This window comes from Lissotriton helveticus, chromosome 7, assembly GCF_964261635.1.
Source record: "Lissotriton helveticus chromosome 7, aLisHel1.1, whole genome shotgun sequence".
Taxonomy (NCBI): domain Eukaryota; kingdom Metazoa; phylum Chordata; class Amphibia; order Caudata; family Salamandridae; genus Lissotriton; species Lissotriton helveticus.
Genome location: NC_136068.1, coordinates 438939656 through 438966546, shown reverse-complemented (window position 1 = coordinate 438966546; position 26891 = coordinate 438939656). Strand labels below are relative to the sequence as shown.

Genomic DNA, 26891 nt, shown 5'->3' with positions numbered 1-26891 from the left:
AGGAGGCGGGGTGAAAGAGAGCAGCAGATCAGCACAGGAGAAGATAACAGGGAGTTAAAGAAGGAGGCGGGTGGAAGAGAACAGCAGTTCAGCACAGGAGAAGAGACCAGGGAGTTAAAGAAGGAGGCGGGTTGAAGAGCGCAGCATATTAGCACAGGAGAAGAGAACAGGGAGTTAAAGAAGGAGGCGGCGTGGAAGAGAGCAGCAGATCAGCACAGCAAAAGAGAACAGGGAGTTAAAGAAGGAAGAGGGTGGAAGAGAGGAGCAGATCAGTACAGGAGAAGAGAAGAGAAGAGAACAGGGGGCTAGAGAAGAAGGCGGGTGAAAGAGTGCAGCAGATCAGCTCGGGAGAAGAGAAGAGAACATGGAGTTGGAGAAGGAGGTGGGTGGAAGAGAGCAGCATAACAGCACAGCAGAAGAGAACATGGAGTTAAGGAAGGAGGAGGGTGGAAGAGAGGAGCAGATCAGCACAGGAGAAGAGAACAGGGAGTTAAAGAATGAGGCGGGTGGAGGAGAACAGCAGATCGGCACAGGAGAAGAGAACAGGGAGTTCGAGAAAGAAGCGGGTGGAAGAGAGCAGCAGATCAGCAGAGGGAGAAAATAAGAGAACAGGGAGTCAGAGAAAGAGGTGGGTGGAAGAGAGCAGCATAACAGCACAGCAGAAGAGAGCATGGAGTTAAAGAAGGAGGCGGGTGGAAGAGAGCAGCAGATCAGCACAGGAGAAGAGAAGAGGGAGTTAAAGAAGGAGGTGGGGTGGAAGAGAGCAGCATATCAGCACAGGAGAATAGAACAGGGAATTAAAAAGGAGGCAGGTGAAAGAGAACTGCAGATCGGCACAGGAGAAGAGAACAGGGAGTTAAAGAAGGAGGCGGTGGAAGAAAGCAGCAGATCAGCACAGGAGAAGAGAAGAGAACAGGGAGTTAGAGAAGGAGGCAGAGTAGAAGAGAGCAGCAGATCAGCACGGGAGAAGAAAAGCGAACAGGGTGTAAGAGAAGGAGGTGGGTGGAAGAGAGGAGCAGATCAGCACAGCAGAAGAGAACAGGGAGTTAAAGAAGGAGGTGGGGTGGAAGAGCAGCAGATTAGCACAGGAGAAGAGAACAGGGAGTTAGAGAAGGAGGCGAGGTGGAAGAGAGCAGGAGAAGAGAACAGGGAGTTAGAGAAGGAGGCGAGGTGGAGGAGAGCAGCAGATCAGCAGAAGAGAACAGGGAGTTAAAGCAGGAGGCGGGGGAAGAGAGCAGCAGATCAGCAGAGGGAGAAAAGAAGAGAACATGGAGTTAAAGAAGGAGGCGGGTGGAAGAGAGCAGCAAATCAGCACAGGAGAAGAGAACAGGGAGTTAAAGAAGGAGGCGGGGTGGAAGAGAGCAGCAGATCAGCACAGGAGAATAGAACAGGAAATTAAAAAGGAGGCAGGTGAAAGAGAACTGCAGATCGGCACAGGAGAAGAGAAGAGAACAGGGAGTTAGAGAAGGAGGCAGGGTGGAAGAGAGCAGCAGATCAGCACGGGAGAAGAGAAGAGAACAGGGAGTTAGAGAAGGAGGTGGGTGGAAGAGAGGGAGGACGATAGAGGGAGGGAGGTGGATAGAGTGAGGGCGATAGATAGATAGATGGAGGGAGGGCGATAAATAGATAGATAGAGTGAGGAGGGCGGTAGACTGAGGGCGGTAGAGTGGTAGAGTGAGGGCGGTAGAGTGGTAGAGTGAGGGCGGTAGAGTAGTAGAGTGTAGGCGGTAGAGTGAGAGCGGTAGAGTGAGGCCGTGAGGGTGGTAGAGTGAGGGCGGTAAAGTGGTAGAGTGAGGGCGGTAGAGTGAGGGCGTTAGAGTGGGGGCATGAGGGCGGTAGAGTGGTAGATTGAGGGCGGTAGAGTGGTAGAGTGAGGCCGGTAGAGTGGTAGAGTGAGGGCGGTAGAGAGTGCGGTAGAGTGAGGGCGTGAGAGTGGTAGAGTGAGGGCGGTAGAGTGGTAGAGTGAGGGCGGTAGAGTGAGGGCGGTAGAGTGGTAGAGTGAGGGCGGTAGAGTGGTAGAGTGAGGGCGGTAGAGTCTCACAGATTGCTACTTTATCACACGAGGAAGCTCTGTCTCCAGAAAAAATAATGGCTACCCTCTCTGTTATTGGCACCGCCCCTCATGACTAAGCCCCTTTTTTGCCACACCAAATTTATGGGCGCTTAGAGTACATTTTCATTTAAAACACTGTATTTAAAGCATCTGTGTGGAGGGTGCTCTCCCAATCATTCCAGTGAAATGTGCCCTGCCCTAACCACCCCACACTTCTGTGCTCCATATGCGCACAAGCCCCCGTTGTTGTAGGACGTTCCCACCAAACAAATGGGGCGCTCGTGTTTCATTTACGTTGTTTTTTCCACTTTGAGATTTAATCCTGCAACGTTTTGAGCGATATTGAAGGTCACTGCATCTGTTAAAAAAAAGTCACTTTACAACAAAATTCCGATGCAAATGGAATGTGAATTTGAGGCTAATAGATTTTCTGGAACGTTGAACGTGCTTATCTTGGGTCACTTTGTGAGGGTTAACTGGGTTTAGCAGCCTCCCATGTCTCTGCTGAGAGTGAAGAAGTGCTTTAATCTCAAAGGCTCCACTATGATTGTAACCTTTCTTGCAGCGTTTGCAAGGTTTAGAAACAATTGTGATCTGTTTTTGGACAGACATCAAAGCTACATCGAAAGTTTTAAAAACATAAGTAGACCACACTAGTTTCAGTAGCTCTGTTATGACTCTGTCGAGGTATATTTCCATCCACCCTCGTGGGAGCTTTAGAGGGCCAGGGGAGGGCGGTGTTGTGTGTGTGCGTGCACACGCGTGTATACTCAATAAGCAGCACTGATGGGGTCAGTGTGAGTTCTGCAAGATCTACAAATAACTCGTGAGGTAAACTAACGGGTTTTGTGAAACAAAGGGGGCACTCGGAGGCACTGTTTGAACATGATCACCGATGCAGCGGTCGGGAAAGTAAGGTTGAGACTGTGTTTGCTGTGGTGGGGCGCGGGAGCGCATTCCTTTGAAATGTGATGGGGGGGCGGGGGAGCGTCTTGGGAGCAGATTCCTTTGAAGTCTGGTGCCGAGGCTCAGACAAATGGTGGTGTGCGAGCGGCTTCCTTTGAAGTCTGATGCCGAGGCATGGTGTGGGATGTGGCTGGCGATGATGTGCACGCGCATAGCTCACATGAACTGTATGCGATCCACAGCTAGGTAGACTTTTCTTTTCCGCTTACTATAATCTCGCCTATTCATCCCTGCGGGACGGAATAGGCGAGACCTAAAAATAAAAGTGCAGGTACTCTGTGTCAGAGTACCTGCTTGTTTCTACGTGTGGGTAATCTCCATTTAAAAGTATTACATTCTTGAGAAGTGCCAATACCCTGACTCTCAAAATAAAGAAAGTGCCGGTACCCAGCACCAGCCCATTTACAGCACTGCATACATGTATTTAATATACCCACTGCACAGCACTGTATCCTTGCTATACTATTTAGAGACACACATACACCCAGCACATAAATGTACCATTCATGCTCTGCATAGCACTATAGCCTTCATGAATTGTACTACTCAGAGGCAGACATGCATTTACCATGCACACACTGCATAGCACTATATCCTTGGTGTATTGCAATCCTTGGTGTATTGCACCACTCACAGGCACACAGACACACAACACATGCATCTACCATGCACACACTGAACAGTACTGCATTATCCCAGTATTGTTCCCTTCCCCAGACACACATATACCCAGGGCAAATACACCACTCCTGCACTGGGCAGTATTTCACAACAACTCTATGTAGTTCAAGAGGTGAGTTAAGCACACAGCTGAGCAACTTTGAATGAGTGAACCCGCAGGCCTCACTCCAGTGACAGGTTAACAAGGACTTGTTCACTTCTACTGATCACTACATGGTATGCTGCCACCACCGTGCTCATGCCGCATAACTCCTGGTAAAGGCAAGTACCATATCACCACTATGAGGATAGTGCTTTGGGCGTTCCTCCCTGGTCCAACAAGACTGCAATCCGTGACACAAGCCTATGTCATGGTCCACACGCTTGAGCCATGCTTGCCCGTGACATCAAAATCAGCATTAGGAATCAAGACATTAGTACAGTTGGGGCACTCCGGGTAGAGGCGCATGTTCCTTACTTCTTGGACTTTTCCATCCCAAAATACAGTAAAAGAAAAGGGGAGAAAAAACAGGACTGGGTTTCTGAGGCGATGTCGAGCTGCAGTTAGCTGCATGATGGAAATCTGGAGCATTATAAGTTTCTCACCTTAGATCCAGTAAACTGTAGGTCGGTTTGCTGCATTGTTGGTGCTCCTTGGTGCGGGTTTGCATAGATGCACCGAGGCATGTTTGTGCTGATTTAAGTTACTGACAATATTGGTCCGCCTTGCCGTAGGCCTGGGTTGCTTTGGGCTCAAGTCATCACAGATTCACCTCATCGTAAGATTAAGGTTATTGTATGCTTTGGTTGCGGTAGGCTCTTCCAATTACAGTAGCTTGTCCGAAGTTTTGTGTTGAAATCTAGGATTGCGACACCAGATTAGAAATTAGTTGCCGCTACTTACGGGCCGGGACGGAAGTAAAACCGGCGTGGAGTTTTTATGAGATGTATTGCTTCAAGACAACCCTGAGGAAGTCGTGGGTGAACTTCACCCACCGACGAAACACGTGTTGGCTTGATCATCAAAGAAGAGAATAAAAGCACTAGAAAATGTATATTGATAGGAGCATCTATAATGTACATTAATGCTTACTCTCATATGTGTGCTCGGGCATCGAGTTGTTTCTATGTGTGATCATTAGCGAGACTAAGTAGGCTCATGCAAATAGCATTCTAGTAGGTTTGTGGTGTCAGACCGTGTTATTGTATATTTAAAAACACACGTAAACAAGTCATAAAAAGAGAAAGGAGGGTTTAACGAATGGGGATTTAGTAGGTAGTTAGCCGTGGCCCTTTAAGAGGAGATGTTGCAACGACTTGTAAACACAGCGCCTCGCCAAAGTCATGAGGATGATGCAACGTGGGCGGAGCCATACCAAAAGCTCGGATAAAAGGAGGTCACAGGCTGAGCGAGACAAAAGAGAGCCGACCGAAGAGAAGCCCCCGCGAACAGCGCGAGACTATTCGGAGCCCCACACAAGACTACACCATCAAGTTATTTCTCGTTTCCTTTCCAGACACACCATGACCTCCCACGTCGAAGCCGAGAAGCTGCAGCCCACCGCTTTCGAAGGAGAGTACTTTGACGAGTACGACTACTACAGCCTGACGGATCGCTACTCAAGTGAGTATAGTTCCTGTAGCCCAGGGCACAAGTTCTAAAAAAAAAAAAAATAAGTGGGGGGACGCTGACGTCACGAAAGGTGTCTTGTACTCCGTTGCAGTTTATAGTTCTCGTGCTCCCGCTCAAATAAGTGGGGGGACGCCGTCCACCCGCGTGGTACCCCAACTGGAGCCCTGCCCTGCTGCTGATAGGAGTTCAGGCTGCCTCACAGTTAGAAGTCAGGTCAGGATGTGGTGCAGTTTGTAATCTCGCAACAGCAGGGGGCCTTGCCATGGGAGGGGGCCCCTGGGGTGGTGTGGGGGGAGGGGGTGCGGTTTGCGTCATTATCTACAGGTGAGCCGAGTCAATGAGTGTAGATAGGCCCTAGCTTTCAAGCATTGTGGCGATGACGAAAATTACAGCCAAATCCAGTTGCATCTTGGAACTGGTTATTTGTTCCGTTCACCTCTCCCCTTTGCGTCGCTCCCTCGTATTGTTTCCGGGTCCAGTTTGTATCGTGTCTCAGCTCAGTACAAAACAGCAAACACTTCAACCTATTGACAGCTCGCTCTGATTGAAACGTCCAGCCAGTACCCTGCCAGGCGCGCAACACCCATTGGCCTCAAAGGGATTAAGCCCCTCTCTCTCTCTCTCTCCCCCCCGTCCCCGTCCCCCCCCCCCCCCCCCCCCCCCCCCCCCCCCCCCCCCCGTCGTGTCTCTCATCTCGGGATGAGACACTTCCCGGCCCGCTCATAGCCGCACCCGAGCACTTAACAGGTTTAAAAGATCATGTGCATGTTAATGGGGCGTTGTTGTTGTTTCAGCCCATCTAAGAGCCCCTGCAGCTCGACTCTGCCGATTGCCTAAAGATTCAGCCCCCCCCCGAAATTTTTTCTTAGCCCCCCACCCCCCCCAAAATTTGACTCTACTAGTTGCGCCTCTGTACCCTGCTGTCCAAACCCTGGCACACTCGCCCCTCTCTTGCCTTTTATGTTTGTAATTGCCCTTGACGTACAGTTATTTCTAACAGTTTTAACAATCACGTTTTACTGCCCGCCTCCTCTCGCATTAAGGCAACATTTCATACTTTATGGGGCAATCGGGCAAAAGGATGGCGTGTGTCCTGGCGGCTGGCTCGTGCCGCATATCCCTCCTCCCCCAGCGCTCACGCACATCCCCAGCCCTCACGCACATCCCCAGCCCTCACACACATCCCCAGCCCCAGAGGTCACGCACATCCCCGGCCGGGTACGGCTGCATCTGGTGCCCAAGCTCGGGGGCTCTTAAGAGGTGATGCATACAGCCTGACGTCATTCACTGTATCCTAGTCTGAAACATGACACACGTACTAAGCTCTTGCTTTTGTAGAGTTTACCGCTCAAACCAGCCTTTGTTTTAACATACATATGTGCTAATATTTCATGTTTTTATGTCCATGTGCCTTTTGCTCGTAGCTGTTTACTCCGACCCCTGCTCACCAGAGTGCAAAATGTAAATGGAACACTTGGTTGTTATTGCCGTACTCTGAAAGTAAAAGCGTTGCGCACTTCATGGCACTTTTGGGCAGGGGGGACGGCGTCCCCCCGGTAAAATAAGTGGGGGGACGTCGTTGTTGCCCCAGGCGTCCGGTCCCGCATCCTCGCTGGGGAGGGCGGCTCTGGTTCCCCCGCCTGCACTTCGTGGCTTTGGGGTGGGCGGAGGTGGTGCTGCGCGGTTGCCGTGATGTGGCCCACATTCATTTTCGCGGCGGCGATGTGCGGCCGGCCATGGGGACGCTGAACCTGTCTCCTCGATGTTCCCACTCCACGCGCTCTGCCTGCTGGTTGTCATCTGCAGTGAGGATTTGTCGGGCGGCCGTGCCTGTTTGCATTTTTGCACGCCACCATGTCCAGGTCTCCCCTGCTTGCCTTCTGATGCTGGGGCAGGTTGGGTCCTCGGCGCTGCCGTGTAATTCACTTGTGGTGTCATGTCCGGTGCTTCGGGTGTTTTTTACGGGGGTCTCCCCACGGTTTTAGGTCTCGGCTGCACGCGCGGAAGCGCGTGTCCGCCGACAGCCTATTGTTGCCGTGTCTCCTTTCCAGGAGACACTGCTGGCCGCGCGCATCGCCTTGGAGGCGATTTGAAACGAGCACGCGCACTCTCGCGCACTCTCACACACACACACAGAAGCGCCCATGAACGCACGCACATACAGCCTCCCACACACACATACACACGCACACAGACACACGAGTGCTGCCCCCCTCGCCCGCCCGCCCGCCCCCCCCCACACCACACCGCACCCCCCAGCCCTTTCTAACTTACCGGGGCAATCTCGGGGGACTCCGCCGCTGCAGCTCTTGCCAGCTCCTTTCACGGGGCTCCCTCTTGGTCAAGGGAGCCCCGCAACAGTCGCGTAACCTCCTGCTGGCGGGCCCGGGGTTCTCCACTGCTCACAGGAGCCCCGGGCCGCGATACGCATGCCTCCTCTTCCGGTCCTGACGCGGCCCCGCCCCCGTCACAGGCGACATTGCCTGACTTCCGGCACAATAAGTATTAATAAAAACCAAAAATCGTATTGTAAACTAAGTACTGGGATTTTATTTAAATATACATGATGCAGTGTTGAAAAGTAAACGTTACGTTGAGGCCAATCTTCCGCTATACAAATCCTAAATATTTGTAAACTGCTGTATATTACGTTTAGAGTACAGAAAAAAACAAGTGTCTATATTTTGAAGAAAAAAGGTGGACGCAAAATTAATTGTTGCGTGCCAGTGACTTCAAAACATAAGCCCATAACAGCGTTATTATGAAATGGCAAAACTGCGGGACGTTCCAATTAGTATCTGCGTATTTTCATTGGTTGTCTGTCCTCGTGGGCCTATCTGTTGTCTGATCCCCATAAAGTAATTTTTCATTGACTAAAAGTATACGTATTATTCTCTGGGTGACCTTACTTCCCCTTCATGCAACACGACGTAAAACTCAAAATAAAACAGGAATTTCTGTCAGAGGTCCGTGTATGCTATCACCGGCTGGCCAGGCCGGGCGGGGGCAGAGGGGCAAGTGATGACACCGCCGCCCTCCCCCGCAGGGCGCTGGGGCGACTCACATCACCTCGGAGGCGCTGCGTGACAGGCCGGGGTTCCTGTCAGGTGCAGGGAGGGACCTCGTTATATAGCAGGGTCTCATCATTGACACACTATCTCCGCCTCCCCGCACGCATCTCACAGGGAACACTCTACAAGTGTCCCGCAGTAGTCTTCTCTGCCGCCGACCCCTCCAGCAGGTTAAATGGAGCGAACCAGTCACCAGATAACAGGAGCAAGTGGGGCCGTTCCATTCAAGCCTCTTGTGTGTGTAGGGGGCGGCGGCGGAAGGGACTACAAGTAGCACGCATTTGTCGGACGGTTGGTCATAAGGGACTGAAGAGTTATTGTCGTTACCTTTCCACGCGCTGGCTCTTCGGTTGCCGGTCAGGAAGGAGCAATCAGCCACAGCAGCCGCTCTGCAGCGCGAGCGCAGGGTCTGGGTCACGCGCCGCGCTGCCCCACGCTCTTCTCCCGGGAGGACTCACGGTGCAGCGATGTGCGCGCGCTCGGGACCGGGCTGGGGGCGCGCGTGTCCACCCTGAGTTGGGGTTAGCTGGCCGGGTGTGTGCTGGTCCAGCGCAGCGGCTGCTGCTGCAGAGGAACCGCGGGAAACCGGGACCATTGCCAATAGCAACCCCAGACAGGAGCGGGTCAGCGACACCTCCTCTTCCCTTTCCCAAATAAACCCCGCCTCAGGCTACGACCAGCCAGTGCTCCAGTTCGTCTCGATGCTGTGCGCCTGGAGTATGTCGAGAGACCTGTATGCACCCCCTGCGACCCTCTACGCCCCCACTGCTTAACCAAGTGTAAGAAGTGGGAGCTGCTGCGAAATATTAACTTTTTTTATGCTTTGCATCGTTAGCTTCTGCTTTTCAAATCATGGAATCGTAAACATTGCGGGTAAAACCCAAAACACTTTGGTGCCGCCGCTGTTTTGACGCCAAAGTCACCGTTATTTCGAAATCATTTTAATATTTTTCTTCATTTGTCGTATTCAATTTTGACACACTTATTAAAATAATTGAATGGAGATGGCAAACTGGAGAGGACATTCAAGCCCGATATTCCTTTAAAAGCCTGCATGTTGGGTAATGTTAAAAGCTCTAAATTAAATGCTGCGAGACCTATTGCATTGTAAATGCTTGTTTTGTATTGTGACTGGCTTTGTTGTACAGCGCTCTGTTGCCTTCGGGTAATGTCCGTGCTAGATAATCATACATGTATATATTCCTGCGTGTGTTTTCCTGGTCTCTGTTGGTGGGCGCTGGGCTACTGGCGATAAGGAGTTCCTCGTTAGGACGGCCTCCGTGGGGCAGGGCCTGGTTTCATCGCTTCACTCTGGGCTGTGTTCCTCTGGCGTCCCCTCTGGGTTATTTTTGGGGGGAGGGTTCGTGCTGCGGTATTCTCCGTGGTGTCCTTTCATCTTCCACGTTGTGGTTTTATTGGGGTTTTGTGCCCTCACTCTTCGTTCTCCCCTCACTGCAAGCCGGTCTGTCTCGTTTGCGGCTGCGATGGTGGTGTACGCTCCGTAGTTTTAATTGTTTTGGGTTCCTGGTAGCCCTCTGCTGGCAGGTCCTCATCCTCTTTTTGGGTATTATGGGCACTTCACTTATTCTCCGCATGCTTTGGTGCCGGTCTGCCCTTCTGGGGGTCAGTGCTCATCAGCTTCCCTGGTTAAGTACGCTATTCCGTACTCTTCTTGATAAGGTGTTGGGCCCTTCGAGTATTTTCCTGATCTGGTGCTCGCTTCGGTGGCACATCTCTTATTTTAGTGCCTTACGGGATGGATTGGGTGCACGTGGTTGTGACATACGGCTGGTGCTGACGTGCTTCGGCCTCTGTAGGCTGGTCGAGCCTCGCACTCCTGTGCTTTGCGACTTGTATACGCTCTTGTATGGTGAGGATATCTGGTTGTGACATCAATAATTGCCCCATTGATCGCTAGGTTAAGTTCAGCTGATCTGGTAAAGTGTTTGAGTGTCCCCTTCCTCTCTGTGGCAACCTCTTGTGAAGCTTTGTGCTCAGGAGAGAGGATTTCTGCCATAGTTCTGGAGTGCTGCTCATTGGCTATGGGCTGTAACTAACTGCTTCCCCTACTAGTTCTTCCAAAGATTCCTGTAAAGCCCATTTCTAGTAGAGTGTTGAAGCTCCACAACATCAGACACACCCAAATTAGGCACTGCATGTAGCAGTCTGCCTTACTTTACGTGTGCGTTGCTCCGAGGTTGCACTGTCTCGCTGACGGTCGAGTTTCTTTAGCACAGGATGTAGTTTCTGTTGCTCTGTTGTGTTTAGGGGTGTCCTTTGCTTCCATCCTGTGGTCTGTCCCCACCTGCTCCCCTCTTTTGTACGGGATCTGTCCTGGTTGATGTGCCCTTCGAGGGCTCCTGGGGTTGTGGGCGACTGCGGGTCGGATTAGGGCGGGTCTCTGTTCTTCCTTCATGCTGCTTCTGTGGTCTCCGGGTGATCTTTGGCTTCTGCTCCTGGAGTCTGGTTTGTCTTGCCTTGGGCCGCGGCGGTGGCATCCCTGCCTCCTCCTGTTCCGTGGCTCGGCGGTTGTCCCTTGCACCCTCCTCCTGGTAGTTTTTCCGTTCGCTTCCTGGGGGTTGGGGCTCTGTTGCCCCTGATGGTTCGCTCCAGTTGTCGGCTGTTGGGCTCCCCGGGTTGGTCCCACGTGCTGAGGCTCTGTGGTTGATCTCCTCCCTTGGGTGGCTGTCCCCCTTCGTCTGGTTTTGTATGGCCCCTAACTGTTCATGTCTGATTTCTCTGCCCTGGTCCTTCCTTAGGGTGGGTTTTGGGCTCCTTGTTCCTGGGTGACTAGCAGTGCCTGCCTGGTCTGTCCGTTGGAGGGGGTCCTGTCTGTATGATCCCGGTGCTCTATGGCTTTTCCCGCTTTTTGCCTGCCCCTGTGGGTGTCCTTTCTCTTGCCGGTGGCTCCCTTCCCGCCCTGTCTGCCGGTGCGACTGGTGATCTTTGTGTTAAGGCCTCCCCTTCCCGGGCGTTGGCGGCCTTTTCGGCCCGTGGGGCATGCTGGGGTTCCCGGTCTGTGCTGGGTCAGTTGGTTCTTCTTTTGGCGGTTTCTCGTCTGCCTTCTGTTGGCAGTTTCTTGGCTTGTTTGGGGTTTGTCCCTGCCTGCGGGGGCTTCTTTTGCTCTCCTGGGTTTTTTGTACGCTGCCTTGTTGTCCAGTGGGTTAGCCCCTTTGGTTCTCTTCCGGGCTCTGCACATCTTCTGGTCCCTTTTGCTTCCGTGACCTAGGATCTGTTGCTCAGTGGCTAGTCTTGTGCCTTTGGTGGTGATGGCCCTCGCATGATGGGGTTCTACTCCTGCAAATGCTCTCTGCATTTCCTGTAATGAGGTTCTGGGCTTGTTGGCCTGGCCGGGACTTTGTCCTGTTGGTGGGGCTTGCCTGGGTGCTTCTCTGTTGCAACTCCGGCGGGTGGTGGCCCTGGGTGCTTTTGCTGAGGAGTCTGTGTTGTGCCTGTTTTGACACTGGAGCTTTCGGGTCTCGGTTTTCGTTACCTGCCACAGATTATTCTGTGTCCCTTGGGGGTCTTTGTTCGCACGGTGCTTGTGTTGTCCGGGGGTGCTGGTTCTCCCACTTCTCTTCCCCGGTCGGGGCCCGGCGCTCCCTGTGCGGTTTTTGGGTCTTAGTGCCTGTTGGCTCGGGTGCCTGGGGCTCTGGCTCATTGCTATGTCTTGTGCCTCTGGTGGCAAGGACTCTCGCTGGACAGTGGTTCGGTCCCTGCTCCTGCTGTCATTGTGTCCCACGGTGGGTGCTTTTCAATCAGTTGTTGCTTTTTCGTGGGCTCGTTCCGCCTGGCTCTTCTGTCTCTCTCGCCTTTGGTGTGTTGCTGCCGATGGCCTTGCCTCTCTGGTCGCTCCGGTGCCGGTCTGATTTTAGGCTGGGTCGGTCCTGGTTACTCGCCTCAGCGGCTCCTTTGTTGCTTTTGGTTCATTGCGGGGACGGTTTGCTGTCTCCTGCGCTGGGCTGTCTCGCTCTTTATGCTTTCTTGTGCGTGAGGTCCCCTGCTGGGCGTTCGCCTTCCTGTTTGGGGCTTGGCCTTGGTCCTTGTTCTGTGTTTTTTTTTTTTTCCGCTCTTCGTCCTCTGTGGGCGGCATTGTGGGCTTTCTGCTTTTCGCGGTTGGTTACCGTTGGTGGATGGGTCGCTTCGTTGTGGTTTCCTGCTGTCTGTTTTGCCTTGCACCTATCTGGGCTCTGTCGTTGCTGTCGCGCTCCCCTCCCGGCGATGCCCTGGGCGACTTGTGGTCCGTGGCCTGCCTGTCTCTCCTTGCTAATGGAGCCTATTTGCTGTTGCTTTTAGCTCTGTGTGGTCCGGTGCTGTGTTTTTTCTGTCCTCCTTCTGTGTTGGTTGGGTGAATTTCTGGCGGTCCTTCGCGTCTCCGGGTCCATGTTTTTCGGACCTTACGGTTTCTTTCTGTCCCTGGCTGGTTCTTCCTGCTGTGGTTGCCTCTCTCTTGGGTGGTTCTCCACCCGTCTGGTCTGTTGGGTGTGCCATCTTCCGTGGGTGTCCCCTTCTGGTCCGTTGATTTCTTGTGAGTTTCCATGAAGCCGCTTGGCTTTGGTATGTGCTCACTTTGTTAGTCATGTGGCGAGGAAGACTAACTAGGAGGTAATGCCCTGGTTACTTACCGGTAATCTTCATGACTCCAAGTATAGTCTTCCTCGCCACATGAGTTCCCATCCCTTCCTCCCGGTCTGGCTATCGGCTTCTTGTTTTTTGTCTCCTTCTGGTCCGTTGATTTCTTGTGAGTTTCCATGAAGCCGCTTGGCTTTGTTATGTGCTCACTTTGTTAGTCATGTGGCGAGAGACTATCGGCTTCATGTTTTTTGCTTGGTAGTTTCAGGCTGAAGGGTTGGGCGGCCTGCCTCTTATAGAGGTCAGGTGGTAATGGGTCGGCCATATTGGGAAGGGATGGGAGGCTGACTTTTTGCTTTGGAGGGTTCTGGTGTGGGGCTGAAGCTCACTTTGTTTTTCATGTGGCGAGGAAGACTATACTCGGTAAGTAACTGGGGCATTAACCTACTCGGCTACGTACTGGGAGTTTAAAGAGCGTCCCAGGCCTTGTATACACATCTCAGCACAGCATCACGTGCACTGCGTACATCTGGGCATATCCCCATCACATACATTATTTTGCTGGAAGTATAACTAGTTCCCTTGTACAGAGCCTAGTATGCTCAGTGGTGCTTCAAGGACCTGCGCAGGCTCGGTCTTATTCAGGGCATTAGCCCCGCCCCTCACCCAAAAATGGTGGTGGGGGGGGGGGGGGGGGGCGACTAACCAAGTTAGTAGGCAAGTGACAACATGGCTAGGGTGACCAAGCGTCCCGGATTTGCCAGGACGGTCCCGGTTTTCCAACAGTTGTCCCAGCAGATTTCAAGAAATATAACTCGTGTCCCAGTTTTAGACAGGGTCAACTAAAAATGGTGGAGGTTCTTTTTCATGTTTTACAAAGCAGGGATAGTTAGCAATTGTTTAAAAAACAATTTAAATAACAGGCAAGCTACTGGGTTTAAAAATTGCATTTTATTACTTATTATTCTGTAATTTTCTGCTGTGGAGCGCTGTCATTCCCTGTGCTCGCTAGAAGTAAAATAGTAGTCCTATTTTTGTGAAATGTCCAGTTTTTTGGCTTTAAAATTCTGGTTACCCTAATCATGGCGGTGACATCGCACGTGGCATAATACTAAGTGGCATCAAAATCCATGCCCTCTCACAAAAAGTGAAATCAAATCTTAAGACCTCACACATGTTTAGCAGTTCTATCAGGAGTACATTTTGAGCGCACTACAATATTTAACAAATAATTTTGCATGGGGAGGTGAGCCAAAAAAGTGACAAATTAAGCAAAACCTGGGCCTCAACTTGTATATTTAGGGGCTTGTTTACTAGTTTTTGATGCAGAGCAGCAAATAACTTTCCAGCACTGCCCATTGTCGAAAGAAAGGGCAGGAATGCACCATATCAATAAGGTACTTTGTCTTTGAGCCCACCATACAAATGCTCATGCTTTCACTTGCTCCTTCCCGCCCCGGCCCTGTTGCTTCTTTCCCTCTGCAATATGAGTAGACTCGGGGTAACCCAATAAACCCTTGTAGGCTTGGGCAAGGTAAATGTTTAAGGTAAAGAGAGAGCTACAAGGGATTTTATTTGTTCACTAAGTACACTTAATTTTGTTTACGTCAGTCATGCGGTCAATTAATTAGACCCTTTTGTATCCATAGGATGACTAGTACATTCAAAATGTAGTTCAAAAAGTACATTCAATGAATCATAAGGCGAGGAGAATGGAAAAGAGCACACAGCAAATCAGTTATATCATGAAAAAATTATATTTGAAAGAATCAAAAGATCTGAATCATGGGGATAAACTTGAATTAATCATACAATAAAAAGTCATGAATAGCTGTACATATACATTGGGGATAGGAAACCAAAGACAAAGTTACTTTCTTCTTTAAATGGCTGCAGATGCTCATAATTTGAAGGGCATCCCTGCTGACAAGTTCCTGCTGCTGCCATAGTCTAGCAGGAAGAATACACTAACTTGCTCTTCCCAGTAGCGGCCCATGCAGGTAGAGCGTTGGGGCCTGGTGGGGGATTCGACAGACCACCACGAGGGAAAATTAAATAATTAATTTTCCCTCATCGTCGTCTATGGAACTCCCCACCCCAGCCTCACAGCTCTTACCTGCTTGGTCAGCTGCTGTTCTTCCCATAATCGATCTCTATATAGCAAATGGCTCTAATTGTCTCTGCACAGCGTTTTCGGCCGAATCTTAAAATGGCTGCCCTAACACTTCCCTCTGGGACATAGAGATCCATGGGGACTGACTGTATCTGAACTTGCAATGTCATGTACCCCCTGCCTGATGGCACACTCCGTGAGACCCTCTGCGATGTATTTTTTCCTCCCCTGGTCTTTATTTACTGATCACTGTCGGGACCTCAACCAGCCTTCGCCCGACCCTGTCCTGACCACCCACCCACCACCAGGACCTTTAGCCTGCTTACTTCCCTAGACAGCTGTAACCTAGTTACTTTTGTCTGATGCCCGGTGGAGCAACCTCGCTAGCTAAAGTGGAGATGGACTTTGGACTCCCTCCTTGACCATCACCTACCCAGCTGGACTAAGGGCAAACGCTCCTGCATCTCTCCTGACCTTATCTCCCCCTTCCCTTTCCTCACCCTCTCCGCTCCTACTCTTTCCAACTTCTGTCCTTTGCCCTCACCTGCCCTTGGCCCCCACCCTGTTTTTTTTTTTTTGTGAACTTCTTCCCTCGCCACTTAAGACCGAACGTTTTTGTCTGATGCCGATGGAGCTACCTGGTTTAGCTATAGGGGAGATGGGCCATGGATTCCTTCCTTGGTCGTCACCTACCCAGACGGTCTTTAGACAGACTTCCTTTCATCTCTCCTTGTTGTCTCTTCCTTTATCCTCCCTTTCTCACCTCCCCTTCCCCCCTCGCAACTTGTCTCTCTTCTTTTCTCTCCTCTCCTAATGTATTGCCTATTTTTTGATGTAATGTGTAATTGTTGATCTTTTTCTGTTACATTGTTGAATCTCATGTAAAGCGCTCTGATACCTCCGGTCTAGCCAGCGCGATATAAAACTCTTTAAATATATAAATAAACCAGGAGTCATCTGAAGACTTAAGCACTCTGGCAACCAGCAGCTGTTTCTGCCTCCCCTACAAATTACACAGTTTAAACCAATTACAGGGAGGGTTGCGAGGACAGAAAAGAGAAACAACATTGTCTCACTACCCATCAAGGCTGCTCTATCAGCACTGCAGTAGATATGTTGCCTGCAGCAATCTAAGCTCAGCAGAGATCACTGCAGAAGCTGGCTTTGAAGACAATAACCATTCAACTCCTCTTAATTCAACATAATCAAGTGTCGCACAAATCCACACCAAATAATTCCACTACATACAACACGTTTTAGAATCTCTTAATTCAATGCCATATTGAACTACACCTAAATCCATTCCACTCCATGTTACTTAATTACAATCCAACAAATTTAACTCCACATATTTCCACTCCGCTGTATGCCACATAATTCCACTCCAATCTACATAATTACACTTCATGCCAAATATTTACACTCCACATATAGCCAATCAACTCAAACACAATTACACTGCACACCATTCCACTTCATGCAACATGACGTGCCACACACTACCACTCAACACCACATAATTAAACTCCACATAATTACACTCTACTCCTTACCGCATAAATCCACTCCACATAAATCCACTTTACGCCACATAGCAATACTCAACATTAATACACTCCACACCATGCCACATAATTATTCACCAATTTCACTTAGCACCACACAGTTCCAGGACAGAACTCCATTCTACACTACATAATTCCACTACACATCACATACATCCAATTCACACCACATAATTCCACATTATGCTACAAAATTCAACACCCCACCACATAATTCCACTCTACTTCATGCCACTCCATAATACCACTCTACATAATTTCTCTCCACATAATTCTACTATACACAGTACCACATAATTACTATCCACATAATTCCACTACAGATAACAGCACACAATTCCACTCCCCACTACATATATCCACTCCATAAAGCATGGCTAAAAGACATTGACAACGCTAATAGATTTTGGATTGATGCGACCTATTGGCTTTGCCATTGCTCGTTAAATTATTCCTGCTCAGTTTCCTCCTTCAATAATAAAACATAGTAAACACCGTCAGTGTGTATATGATCTACAAAGTATATAAACTGTACATAGTCATGCAGTCAACCCCCCCCCCCACCGAAGTTCCTAGAAGTGTGGTCCTTTCAGCGTGGCACAAGGCGTGGCTGCGCCATTCTCATTTACATTTGAGCTCTGGTTATCCACCCATAGGGCCTCCGCTCCTGTTATCTTCTTGTAGGGCTTCAGCTACTATTATTCTACCATAGGGTCCCCAGCTCTGGTTAGCCTCCCATAGGGACCCCAGCCCCGGTTATTCTCCCCAGCTTTGGTTCTCCTCATGTAGGGACCCCAGCTTTGGTTATCTTCATAGGTTCCCTGGCTCATATTATACTCCCATAGGGTCCCCCAGCTCCCCTTACCCTCCCATTGAGCCCCCCAGCTCCAATAACCTTGCAAGGAGCACCGGCATTAACAGGGTGAACATGTCCAGGACAGTGGCAATTGCCCATGTTTTGAGATGTAGTAAAAGCGAGGCACGTCTTTTTCTTACCGTGCTCTGGTTAACCAACATGCATTCCGCGGCCTTGCTGCAATAAAGCTGCTTTGCTCCCCTCCTGAATTTTGTTGCTGCCGTATTAGACTTCAGTCACTGCTTTCCTGCACACGCGCTTCTCGTCCATATTGGAGCGAGCTACCTGACGCCTTTCTTCCGCTCTGCAGTGCCCGGGGGAGCCGCCCGCAAGGGCCGCACCAAAAAAGAGGCCAGTGACAACACGAACCGCTTCAGCCCCGGTGGCCATGAGCGCAAGATCGTCGACAAGCTGCAGAAGAGCGAGAAGAAGAAGCAAGGGCCCAAGGAGTGAGACCTCAGGTGAGCTCTGTGGGGGACACACTCCAGGTAAGGGGCGGCAGTGAGGTGAGACCTCAGGTGAGCTCTGTGGGGGAGACACTCCAGGTAAGTGGCGGCAGTGAGGAGACAGGCTGCAGGTGACCGGGAGCCATTGAGAGAGGTCCTGTGTGAATGCCTCGCCTAAAGAGGATGCGTCAAGGAGCGAGACCTAGAGTGAAGCCTCAGGAGTTCAAGCTTCAGCAGAGTACTTATGAGTGACACTTATAACGTGGCAGATGGCTAGAAACACAAAGGAGGCCCTGGGGTTATTTAGCCCAAAAGAGGTTCGGTGAAACTAGGCAAGGCCCATGAAGTGAGACCATATTGTTAAGATAAAATGCCTGAAAGGTTGCCCAGGGTCCAATGGAGTGAGACTTCTAGGTATGTGTCAGATGGATCCGAGGAATAACACAAGGTTGAGCGAACCCCTAACGACAGTGCAGGTCTGCCACAAAGGAGACAAACAGGGTCCATGGCGAGGCTAAAGTCGAGGGACCTGGGATGACTAAAAGTAGATAAGCCCAAGGTGTGAGATCATTGGAGATGGTCCCAGTAGTCTAGGAGGGATGAACACAGGTAAGAGCCCCGGGGAGTGTTGAGGCAAGTTTCCATGGAACAAGAATCGGAGGGGAGTGCTCCTGAGAGCCAAAGAAATAAACTAGGCGAGAATGGTGTACAGTGCAACCACAAACGAGGCTCTGGGCAGGGGCACTCAATGGGACCTGGGCTTTAAGTGGGATGAAAAAACTGAGGGGTCTCTCAAAGGGGCATGGCCAATGTATTTAAGGGCGTGGCTTAAACACCCAAGGTAAAAATCTGTGCTTAGCATAGTGTTCCGCTGGACTGGTATTTTGCTGTTTGTCATTGCATCCAGAAATATGATTAGGGCTCCCGGTTTTATGGTATTTATTTTTTTGACATTTCCTTCTGTATGTATCCTTATTTATTATGGGTATTGTAAAAAAATAAAGCTGAAACTGGTATATTTCCACGTTTATTTAACCAATAAATATGCAGTATATTTCCACGTTTATTTAACCAATAAATATGCAATCATGCAATATACCGGTGAGCTTGCCCCAATCTATCTTTAATACATGCCCTATTGATCCATCTCATATGGGGGACGGGCATGCAACGTCTGAGTCTCCGGAAACTTAAGTTGGGAACGAGAGCAGGCGGACTGGGGGCCCTGGATTTTCGGGGATACTATTATGCTAGCCAGCTCCAATGGCTCTCCCATTGGACTGCGGGTCGGAACCTGCATGAGATTGGGTTTACGCCTGAGAGACTTGGACGTGGAGAACTCCACTCCCTACTGTTACCTAAAGCTAGGATTCCCCCGGACTGTCCTCCCCTGTTGAAGTGTGCCTTGACTTGCTGGAGGAAAGCCCTTCCTACACGTCGGCGACCCCCCCCCCCCCCATATGCGGCGAATATCCCTTTGTTGGGCATACCCACACCACAGGGCAGGCTCACACGAACTAGACTCCAGGACTGGACAGATAGTGGGATAGAGGATGTTGGCTCTTTCTTTGGGGATGAGACGCTCTTAGACCACAATACATTCCTGCAGATCACGGGCGCTCCACCTCGCTTATATCTGGTAGATGCAATGGTAGCACATTTCATTAGGACCACCTGGGCACCGCAACAAATTAAACCCACGCAACACGAGCTAGTGCACCTATATTACATGGGACTGGGAGGGCATTTGGTCCGCTGGCTCTATACTGGGATAAGGGCTCATGCAGAAATCCCGCTTGCGGCCCTGAGAGCTCGATGGGCTGATGAGACAACCACAGAAATTACGGATAGAGCGTGGCAGACTATACTGGAACATCCCAAAAAGGTGTCCCGTAACGTCCGGTTTAAATTTATTCAAACAATGATACTCCACAGAGCATATCTTACACCTAAGAGGATACATCTTATGTTCCCGGATTCCTCTCACTGCTGCCCTCGCTGTGGGGAAGACTAAGCAGACTTTACCAATCAATCACTCCGTTTCTAAAGCGCGCTACGTACCCGTGAGGGCCTAAAGGCGCGGGGGAGGGGGGCGAAGAGCCAGGTCTTGAGAAGTCTTCTGAAGGCCAGCAGGTCCTGAGTCTGTCGTAGGCTGGTAGGGAGAGTGTTCCAGGTCTTGGTGGCGAGGTAGGAGAAGGATCTGGCGCCGGCTGTGGCTTTCCGGATACGAGGAACTGGGGCGAGGGCGAGGGCGAGGTTGGCTGAGCGGAGGCTTCGGGTGGGGATGTGGAAGCTGAGTCGGATGTTGAGGTATGTTGGTCCGGTGTTGTGTAGTGCTTTGTGTGCGTGGATGAGGAGTTTTAAGGTGATCCTCTTGTTGACGGGGAGCCAGTGCAGGCCTCAGGTGGGGTGTGATGTGGCTGTGTCGGGGGATGTCGAGGATCAGTCGTGCCGAGGCGTTCTGGATTCGTTGTACTCATCTCAAAAGTTTGGTTGTTTTTCCTGAGTAGAGGGCGTTCCCGTAGTAGTCTGCTGGTGATGAGGGCCTGGGTGACGTTTTTTCTCGTGTCGGGCGGATCCATTTGAAGATCCTGCGGAGCATTCTGAGGGTGTTGAAGCATGACGCGGAGACGGCGTTGACTTGCCTGGTCATGGAGAGGGTGGAGTCGAGGATGACCCCCAGGTTGCGAGCGTGGTCTGTGGGTTCCGGGACTGTGCCTAGCAATGTGGGCCACCAAGAGTCGTCTCCGGCTGATGGGGTGGGTCCGAGAATGAGGACCTCCGTCTTGTCTGAATTCAGCTTCAGTCTGCTGTTCTTCATCCAGTCGGCTACGGCCTTCATTCCTCTGTGGAGGTTGGCTTTGGCGGTCTCCGGTGAGGGATATGATCAGCTGGGTGTCGTCGGCGTAGGAGATGATGGTGAGGTTATGTTGTCGTGCGACGTGGGCGAGCGGTGCCATGTAGATATTGAACAGCGTCAGGCTGAGGGAGGATGAAGGACAGCCGCCTGAAACTGAACTCGGACAAGACGGAAGTCCTCATCCTGGGATCTTCGCCCTCCGCCTGGGACGACTCCTGGTGGCCCCCAGCCCTGGGCACCGCACCCAAACCGACCACGCACGCAACCTGGGCTTCATCCTGGACCCCTCCCTCTCGATGACCAGACAAGTCAACGCCGTCTCCTCATCGTGCTTCAACACCCTGCGTATGCTTCGCAAGATCTTCCGCTGGATCCCGACCGAGACCAGGAAGACTGTCACCCAGGCACTCGTCACCAGCCGACTGGACTACGCAAACGCCCTCTACGCCGGAACCACAGCCAAGCTACAGAAAAGACTCCAGCGCATCCAGAACGCCTCCGCCCGACTCATCCTGGATGTGCCCCGATGCAGCCACACCTCCAGCCACCTGAGGAACCTGCACTGGCTCCCCGTCGACAAGAGGATCACGTTCCGGCTCCTCACCCACGCACACAAGTCTCTCCACGACCTGGGCCCCAAGTACCTCAACGACCGCCTGACCTTCTACACGACCACCCACCAGCTACGGTCCACCAGCCTCGCCCTCGCAGCCGTACCACGCATCCGAAGAGCCACCGCCGGAGGAAGATCCTTCTCTTACCTGGCTGCCAAGACTTAGAACTGCCTCCCCATCCACCTTCGGCTGACCCAGGACCATCTCGCCTTCAGGAAACAGCTCAAGACCTGGCTGTTCGAGCAGTAGCATACCCCTCCCCCCAAGCGCCTTGAGACCCTCCCGGGTGAGTAGTGCGCTATACAAATGGCATGATTGATTGATTGATCCCCGAGGGACAACGCAGATGATCTCGGTGGTTTTTGAGCGGAAGGGTGGGAGGCGGACGCTCTGGGTTCTGCCGGAGAGGAAGGATGTGGTCCAAGCCAGGGCCTTCTCTTGAATTCCAGCGTCATGAAGGCGTGCTGATAGGGTGCGGTGGCAGACTGTGTCAAAGGCTGCTGATAGGTCTAGGAGGATGAGGGCGGCCGTCTCTCCTTTGTCCATCAGGATCCTGATGTCGTCAGTGGCGGCGATGAGAGCGGTCTCGGTGCTGTGGTTGCTGCGAAAGCCGGATTGGGAAGGGTCCAGGATGTTGTTGTCTTCGAGGTAGCGGGTTAGCTGTTTGTTGACAATCTTCTCTGTCACTTTTGCCGGGAACGGGAGCAGGGAGATAGGCCGGAAGTTCTTGAGGTCTTAGGGGTCCGCCTTGGGCTTCTTCAGAAGGGCGTTGATCTCGGTGTGCTCCCAGCTTTCTGGGAAGGTTGCTGTCTCGAAGGAACTGTTGATTGTCTTCCGGAGGTGGGGCGCGATGGTTGTGCTGGCTTTTTTGAAGACGTGGTGGGGGCAGGGGTCAGATGGGGATCCGGAGTGGATGGAGTTCATAGTTTTGATGGTGTCTTCATCGCTGACGTAGGGTCAGGCGGGTGATGGTTGCAGGGGTGGTGGACACGGTGGTGGGTGCGGGGTGTCGGAGTTGAAGCTGTCGTGGATGTCGGTGATCTTGCGGTGGAAGAAGGTGGCTAGGGAGTCGCACAGGTCTTGTGATGGTGGGATGTCGTTGGTGTTGGAGCTGGGGTTGGAGAATTCTTTCACGATGCTGAAGAGCTCTTTGGTGTTGTGTGCGTTGTTGTCTAAGCGGTCCTTGAAGGAGGTCCTCTTGGCGGTCCTGATGAGTTGGTGTTGTCTGCGGGTGGCGCTCTTGTGGGCTGTGTGGCTGTCTGGTGTTCGGTCATGGAGCCATTTCTTCTCCAGCTTCCGACAGGTGCGCTTGGAGATCCGGAGGTCTTCGGTGAACCAGGCGGCTTTCTTGTTGGTGTGGTTGGTTGTGGAGGTCTTGAGAGGGGCGAGGGTGTTGGCGCAGTCGTTGATCCACTGTTTGAGGTGGGTCCGCGGGTGGTCTCAGAGCGAGGGTGGTAGTCAGTTGGTCCTTGGTGACCTTGCCCCAGCAGCGGCGTGGTAGCTGTTGGGTGCGGTGGTGTGTGGTGGGTTTCCTGAAGGTGAAGTGGATGCATCTGTGGTCGGTCCAGTGGGGTTCGGTGGTGTGGTTGAAGGAGACGTGGGGGCTTGTGGAGAAGAGGGGGTCCGGCGTGTGTCCCGCGGCGTGGGTGGGTGTCGTCACAAGCTGTTTGAGTCAGAGGTTGGCGAGGTGGTCGTTCAGGGCGGTGGAGTTGGCATAGTTGTTGTTCTCGAGGTGGAAGTTCAGGTCTCCGAGGAGGATGTAGTCCGTGGAGGCGTGGGCGCTGATGAGGTCGGCGATGGTGTCGCTGAACTGTGGTCATGGTCCGGGTGGTCTGTAGACGAGTGTTCCTCTGAGGGTGGTGTTGGGGTCAGTGTGGACCTGGAAGTGCATGTGATTGGCGGTGGTGAGGGTGTCATCGGTGTTGGTCGAGACTCTGAGGGTGTCCTTGTGGATGATGGCGATTCCCCCTCCCACTGCGTTGGTACGGTCTCTGTGGGAGATCTTGTAGCCCTGTGGGATGGCTATGGCGGTGTCTGGTGCTGAGGTGGCGTTCAGCCAGGTCTCCGTCAGGAAGGCGACGTCGAGGGTGGTGGAGTCTAGGAGGTCCCAGAGTTCGATGGCGTGCTTGCGAGCGGAGCGGGTGTTGAGGAGGATGCAGCGGAGGTGGTTGGGTTCTCTGGCTGGTGGTTTGGTGGGCTGGATGTTGGTGAATCTGCAGTTTCGGCAGGCGAAGGGCCCTTGGGTGCGCTTCGGGGTGGCCCGGTAGCAGAGGTGGTATCGTCCGGTGTTGAGTGCGTGGAGGGTGCTGGAGTCGTAGTGCGGTCTGGCGTTGCGGGGGTCCAGGGGTCCTGGTCCAGGCGCAGAGTGGTGCAGACGGGGCTTGACTTTGGCGTGCCAGCGGCGAGTCCGCCGTGCGGCGACCTGCACAAGAGGCGAAGTGGGAGGGAGGAGCGGGGCGGCTAAAGGGTGAGGGCACAGGAGATAAAGTAAAAGGGGGTGAGGCTGGGGGGGGGGAGCAGCGGGGGGGCACAGAGGGCATTAGCGCAAAAAGGAGCGCCTAGGCAGAGACAAGAAATGCAAAAAACAAAAGACAAGTTACAAAAGACAAGTTGGGAGAAAAAAAAGATTAGCAGTACAGCCAAACAGTCACCAGGGGCGGCGAACCCTCGGCAGCAGCGGGAGAGAGACACGGGCACCCAGGAGGAGCCGTGCGGCGAGGGGAGCAATCCGATATGGTTCTGCCCACGCTTACGTGCTTACTGGAGTGAGATTTGCTGAGTTCTTAACACCCTAACACAATTGCCGGCCCCTACGGAGGCCTTATCCTGTTTATTGGGGTTATGACGCCGCTCTGGGAAGTAGAAAGTCGGATTAAAATTTACAGACTGGTCACATGTTTTGGCCATTAGGGCTATAACCATGAAGTGGAAGTGCCCCAGACCCCCCTCAGTACCAGCGTGGCATGCTGACTTGTTGCAGTGGGGTAGGGCGGAAGGGGCGGCCCTTGGTAGGGAGGAAGAGAGGGGGCTATGTAAATAACCAATAGCACTGGAGTGGGAAGCCCTGTTGATTGCCCTAGAGGCAATGGACCTCTCCCCGGATTTCTTGGCTAGGTCCCAGTAAGACACACTTCTTCTTCTACACCTCGTGATTTATGACCCCTTTTGTGTAAAATGAACAAACCTATTTAGCCTTCTAAACCTTGTTCTCTACGGGCTGCCGAGAATCCCTGCGGAGGGCGTGAGTTCGGGATGGAATGACCAGGAGTGGGTGGGGGGTGTTCTTTTGAGTCTAGTTAAGTTAATAGATTTGTTTATTGGAAAATGGTATAGAATACATGTTACTGTACTGACAATCGGGTTACACAGTGAATGGTCCTGCACTAATTAGTGGGGGGGGGGAGCTACGATATGCAGTTTATAAGGATCGTGGTTAATTCGTACTGTACATGTACAATGATTGTAATTTGCTGCTTTGATCGATCTGAGATTGGGGGGGGGGGGGGAGTGAAAATGACAGGCGATGTTTCTAATTGATCTGCATTTTTTTCTCCTGCTCCTGTTGCAGTCGATAATAAAGTGTGTTAAAAAAAAATAATATGCAGTCATGCTAGAATGCCTGCCAGGTTTCAGTGATCTAAACACTCGCAGACGATAAATCAATGCACTTTATGAAAATCTGCACATTTCAGTATCAGACTTGTGCATATCTACTGCTGTTTAAGCTCTTTACTAAAAAAAAATCATTTTTTTATAACCCTCACCTTTCAATCCACACAGTTATTGGCCTGGCAGTAATGGCAAAGTGTATTTAAAATCACTCAAAAACCACCCAATGTCAGTTTTTATCCACATTGAAAAGTAAATACAGACAAGAAAATAAATGGTTTTCTGTCTGTATTTATCTGTAAATAACAGTAAAAACGGAAAACAGGGAGCCTTAAATATGATACATCAAGTAACTTAACTACAACTAGCCAGAACTATTGGATTTGTCAATGGTTGTTAGTTGCATAAAATAAATAAGCAACTATGGCTTTGTTGTAAATAATATTGGAAATGCTTAAGTTATGAAATGATAAGACTAAAAGAAGTTAAACAAGTCTCTTTGAAGTTACACCAAGAGCTTTAAGCAGTGGTACTGCTGCAGAGTCAAGATTGTACTTCATCCTGTGGGCGAGGCTAAAAATGGAGAGCCCAATAGGAACCTGTTTCAGCACCTGGTTTTAAGACCTCCCGGTGCTGAATACCGCCTGGACCTGGCCCACTTAAAGCCCTGAATGGGATTCTAAAGTTAAAGGCCCCCCCTTGAGTGAGGCACCCGGATGAAGAAACTGAACCGAACAAAAACGTCCGTGTGGAAGACAGCAGTTAGAAATCCCATTGGTTAACTGTTTGAGGAACAGACGTTAATGGTCTGCATTGTGCAAATGATCTTGAAGGTAGGGGAAGCATGAAAGGTTCAAAACCCAGCGGTGGGTGCATGCAGGTCTAAAGCAAAGGTCCTAACCTACACTTGCCCCTTCTCCTCTTGCAGAGCCTTGCTGGTTGGTGTTCACAGGCTACCAGGAAACATGGCTCGGTCAAGCGGAATGCGACTTTGGACCCACAACGGCTTGGGATAGTACAGCCGCACTGAAGGCAACAGAGAAGGCAGATGATGATTCGACTGGAGTCCACCCTTCCCTAAGGAATGGTTCTTTCCAAGATGGCCCCCGTCGGAGACTGCAAGGATGGGTGTTGGCACTTCGAGAAACCACCCCAGAGCAAGCACCACAAAGCGCTGTGCTCAGAAGTATGGGGTGGTTTTGTTTCGTTTATAGATGTACTCTTCTAGAAATTAAGAGCTAGCGGCTTTTTCTCGCTGCAGTGTGATATTATAAAAGCAGATGACTTCGATAGGTAGTTTTTTTGTGTTTAACAGTTGGCAAACTTCTTAAAAAAGCTGGCTTGGTGTAAGCAGATGGGGAATTAATCCCTGTTCAGATAGGTCCCGAGGACTTGGTGAGATAAGATTTCCGAAGAATTAAGGGGATACAACCCCCACTACATGAAATGCAAGCCTTGCCAGGTACTGAAGATTTTAAGATGTGGTGGATATAAAATAAAGGCATAAGAGGAAACTTAAGACATGGGAGTTTTCTTTACATTGGGGGGGGGGGGGCGGATGGAGAGGGGCTGTCTTTCTTTCGTCTTATGGTTGTACAAAGCTAGCTAGAAGTGTCAACAAGCATTAGCAAAGCCAATTGACCGTATCTTTCTGTCCCTATTGGTTCCAAAGAGAGAGAGGAAGACAAGCCATCGAAAAACAAGCAAGCAACCGAGAGTAGCAATAAAGCCAACCAATGGTAAGCAGTGGTCCCGCGTTATGTTTTTGGTTCACGAGACTTCTGCCTAGACAGCTAAAGGTGTATGGAGGTTTTAAGGTGGGAGACAACTTAATACTTCATTGCATTTTAGTTCACAGCATACAAACAGCAAC

At 51.2% G+C, this 26891-nt stretch overlaps 1 protein-coding gene across 1 annotated transcript; it reads left to right on the top strand.

Annotated features, from left to right (window-relative positions):
• Positions 1-5008: 5008 nt before the first annotated feature.
• Positions 5009-26537, top strand: LOC144768568 (uncharacterized). Its single transcript, XM_078652339.1, has 3 exons — positions 5009-5303; positions 17800-17950; positions 25947-26537. The coding sequence occupies exons 1-2, from the start codon at positions 5024-5026 to the stop codon at positions 17940-17942; spliced, it is 423 nt and encodes a 140-aa protein (XP_078508465.1). The 5' UTR covers positions 5009-5023; the 3' UTR covers positions 17943-17950; positions 25947-26537.
• Positions 26538-26891: the final 354 nt, after the last annotated feature.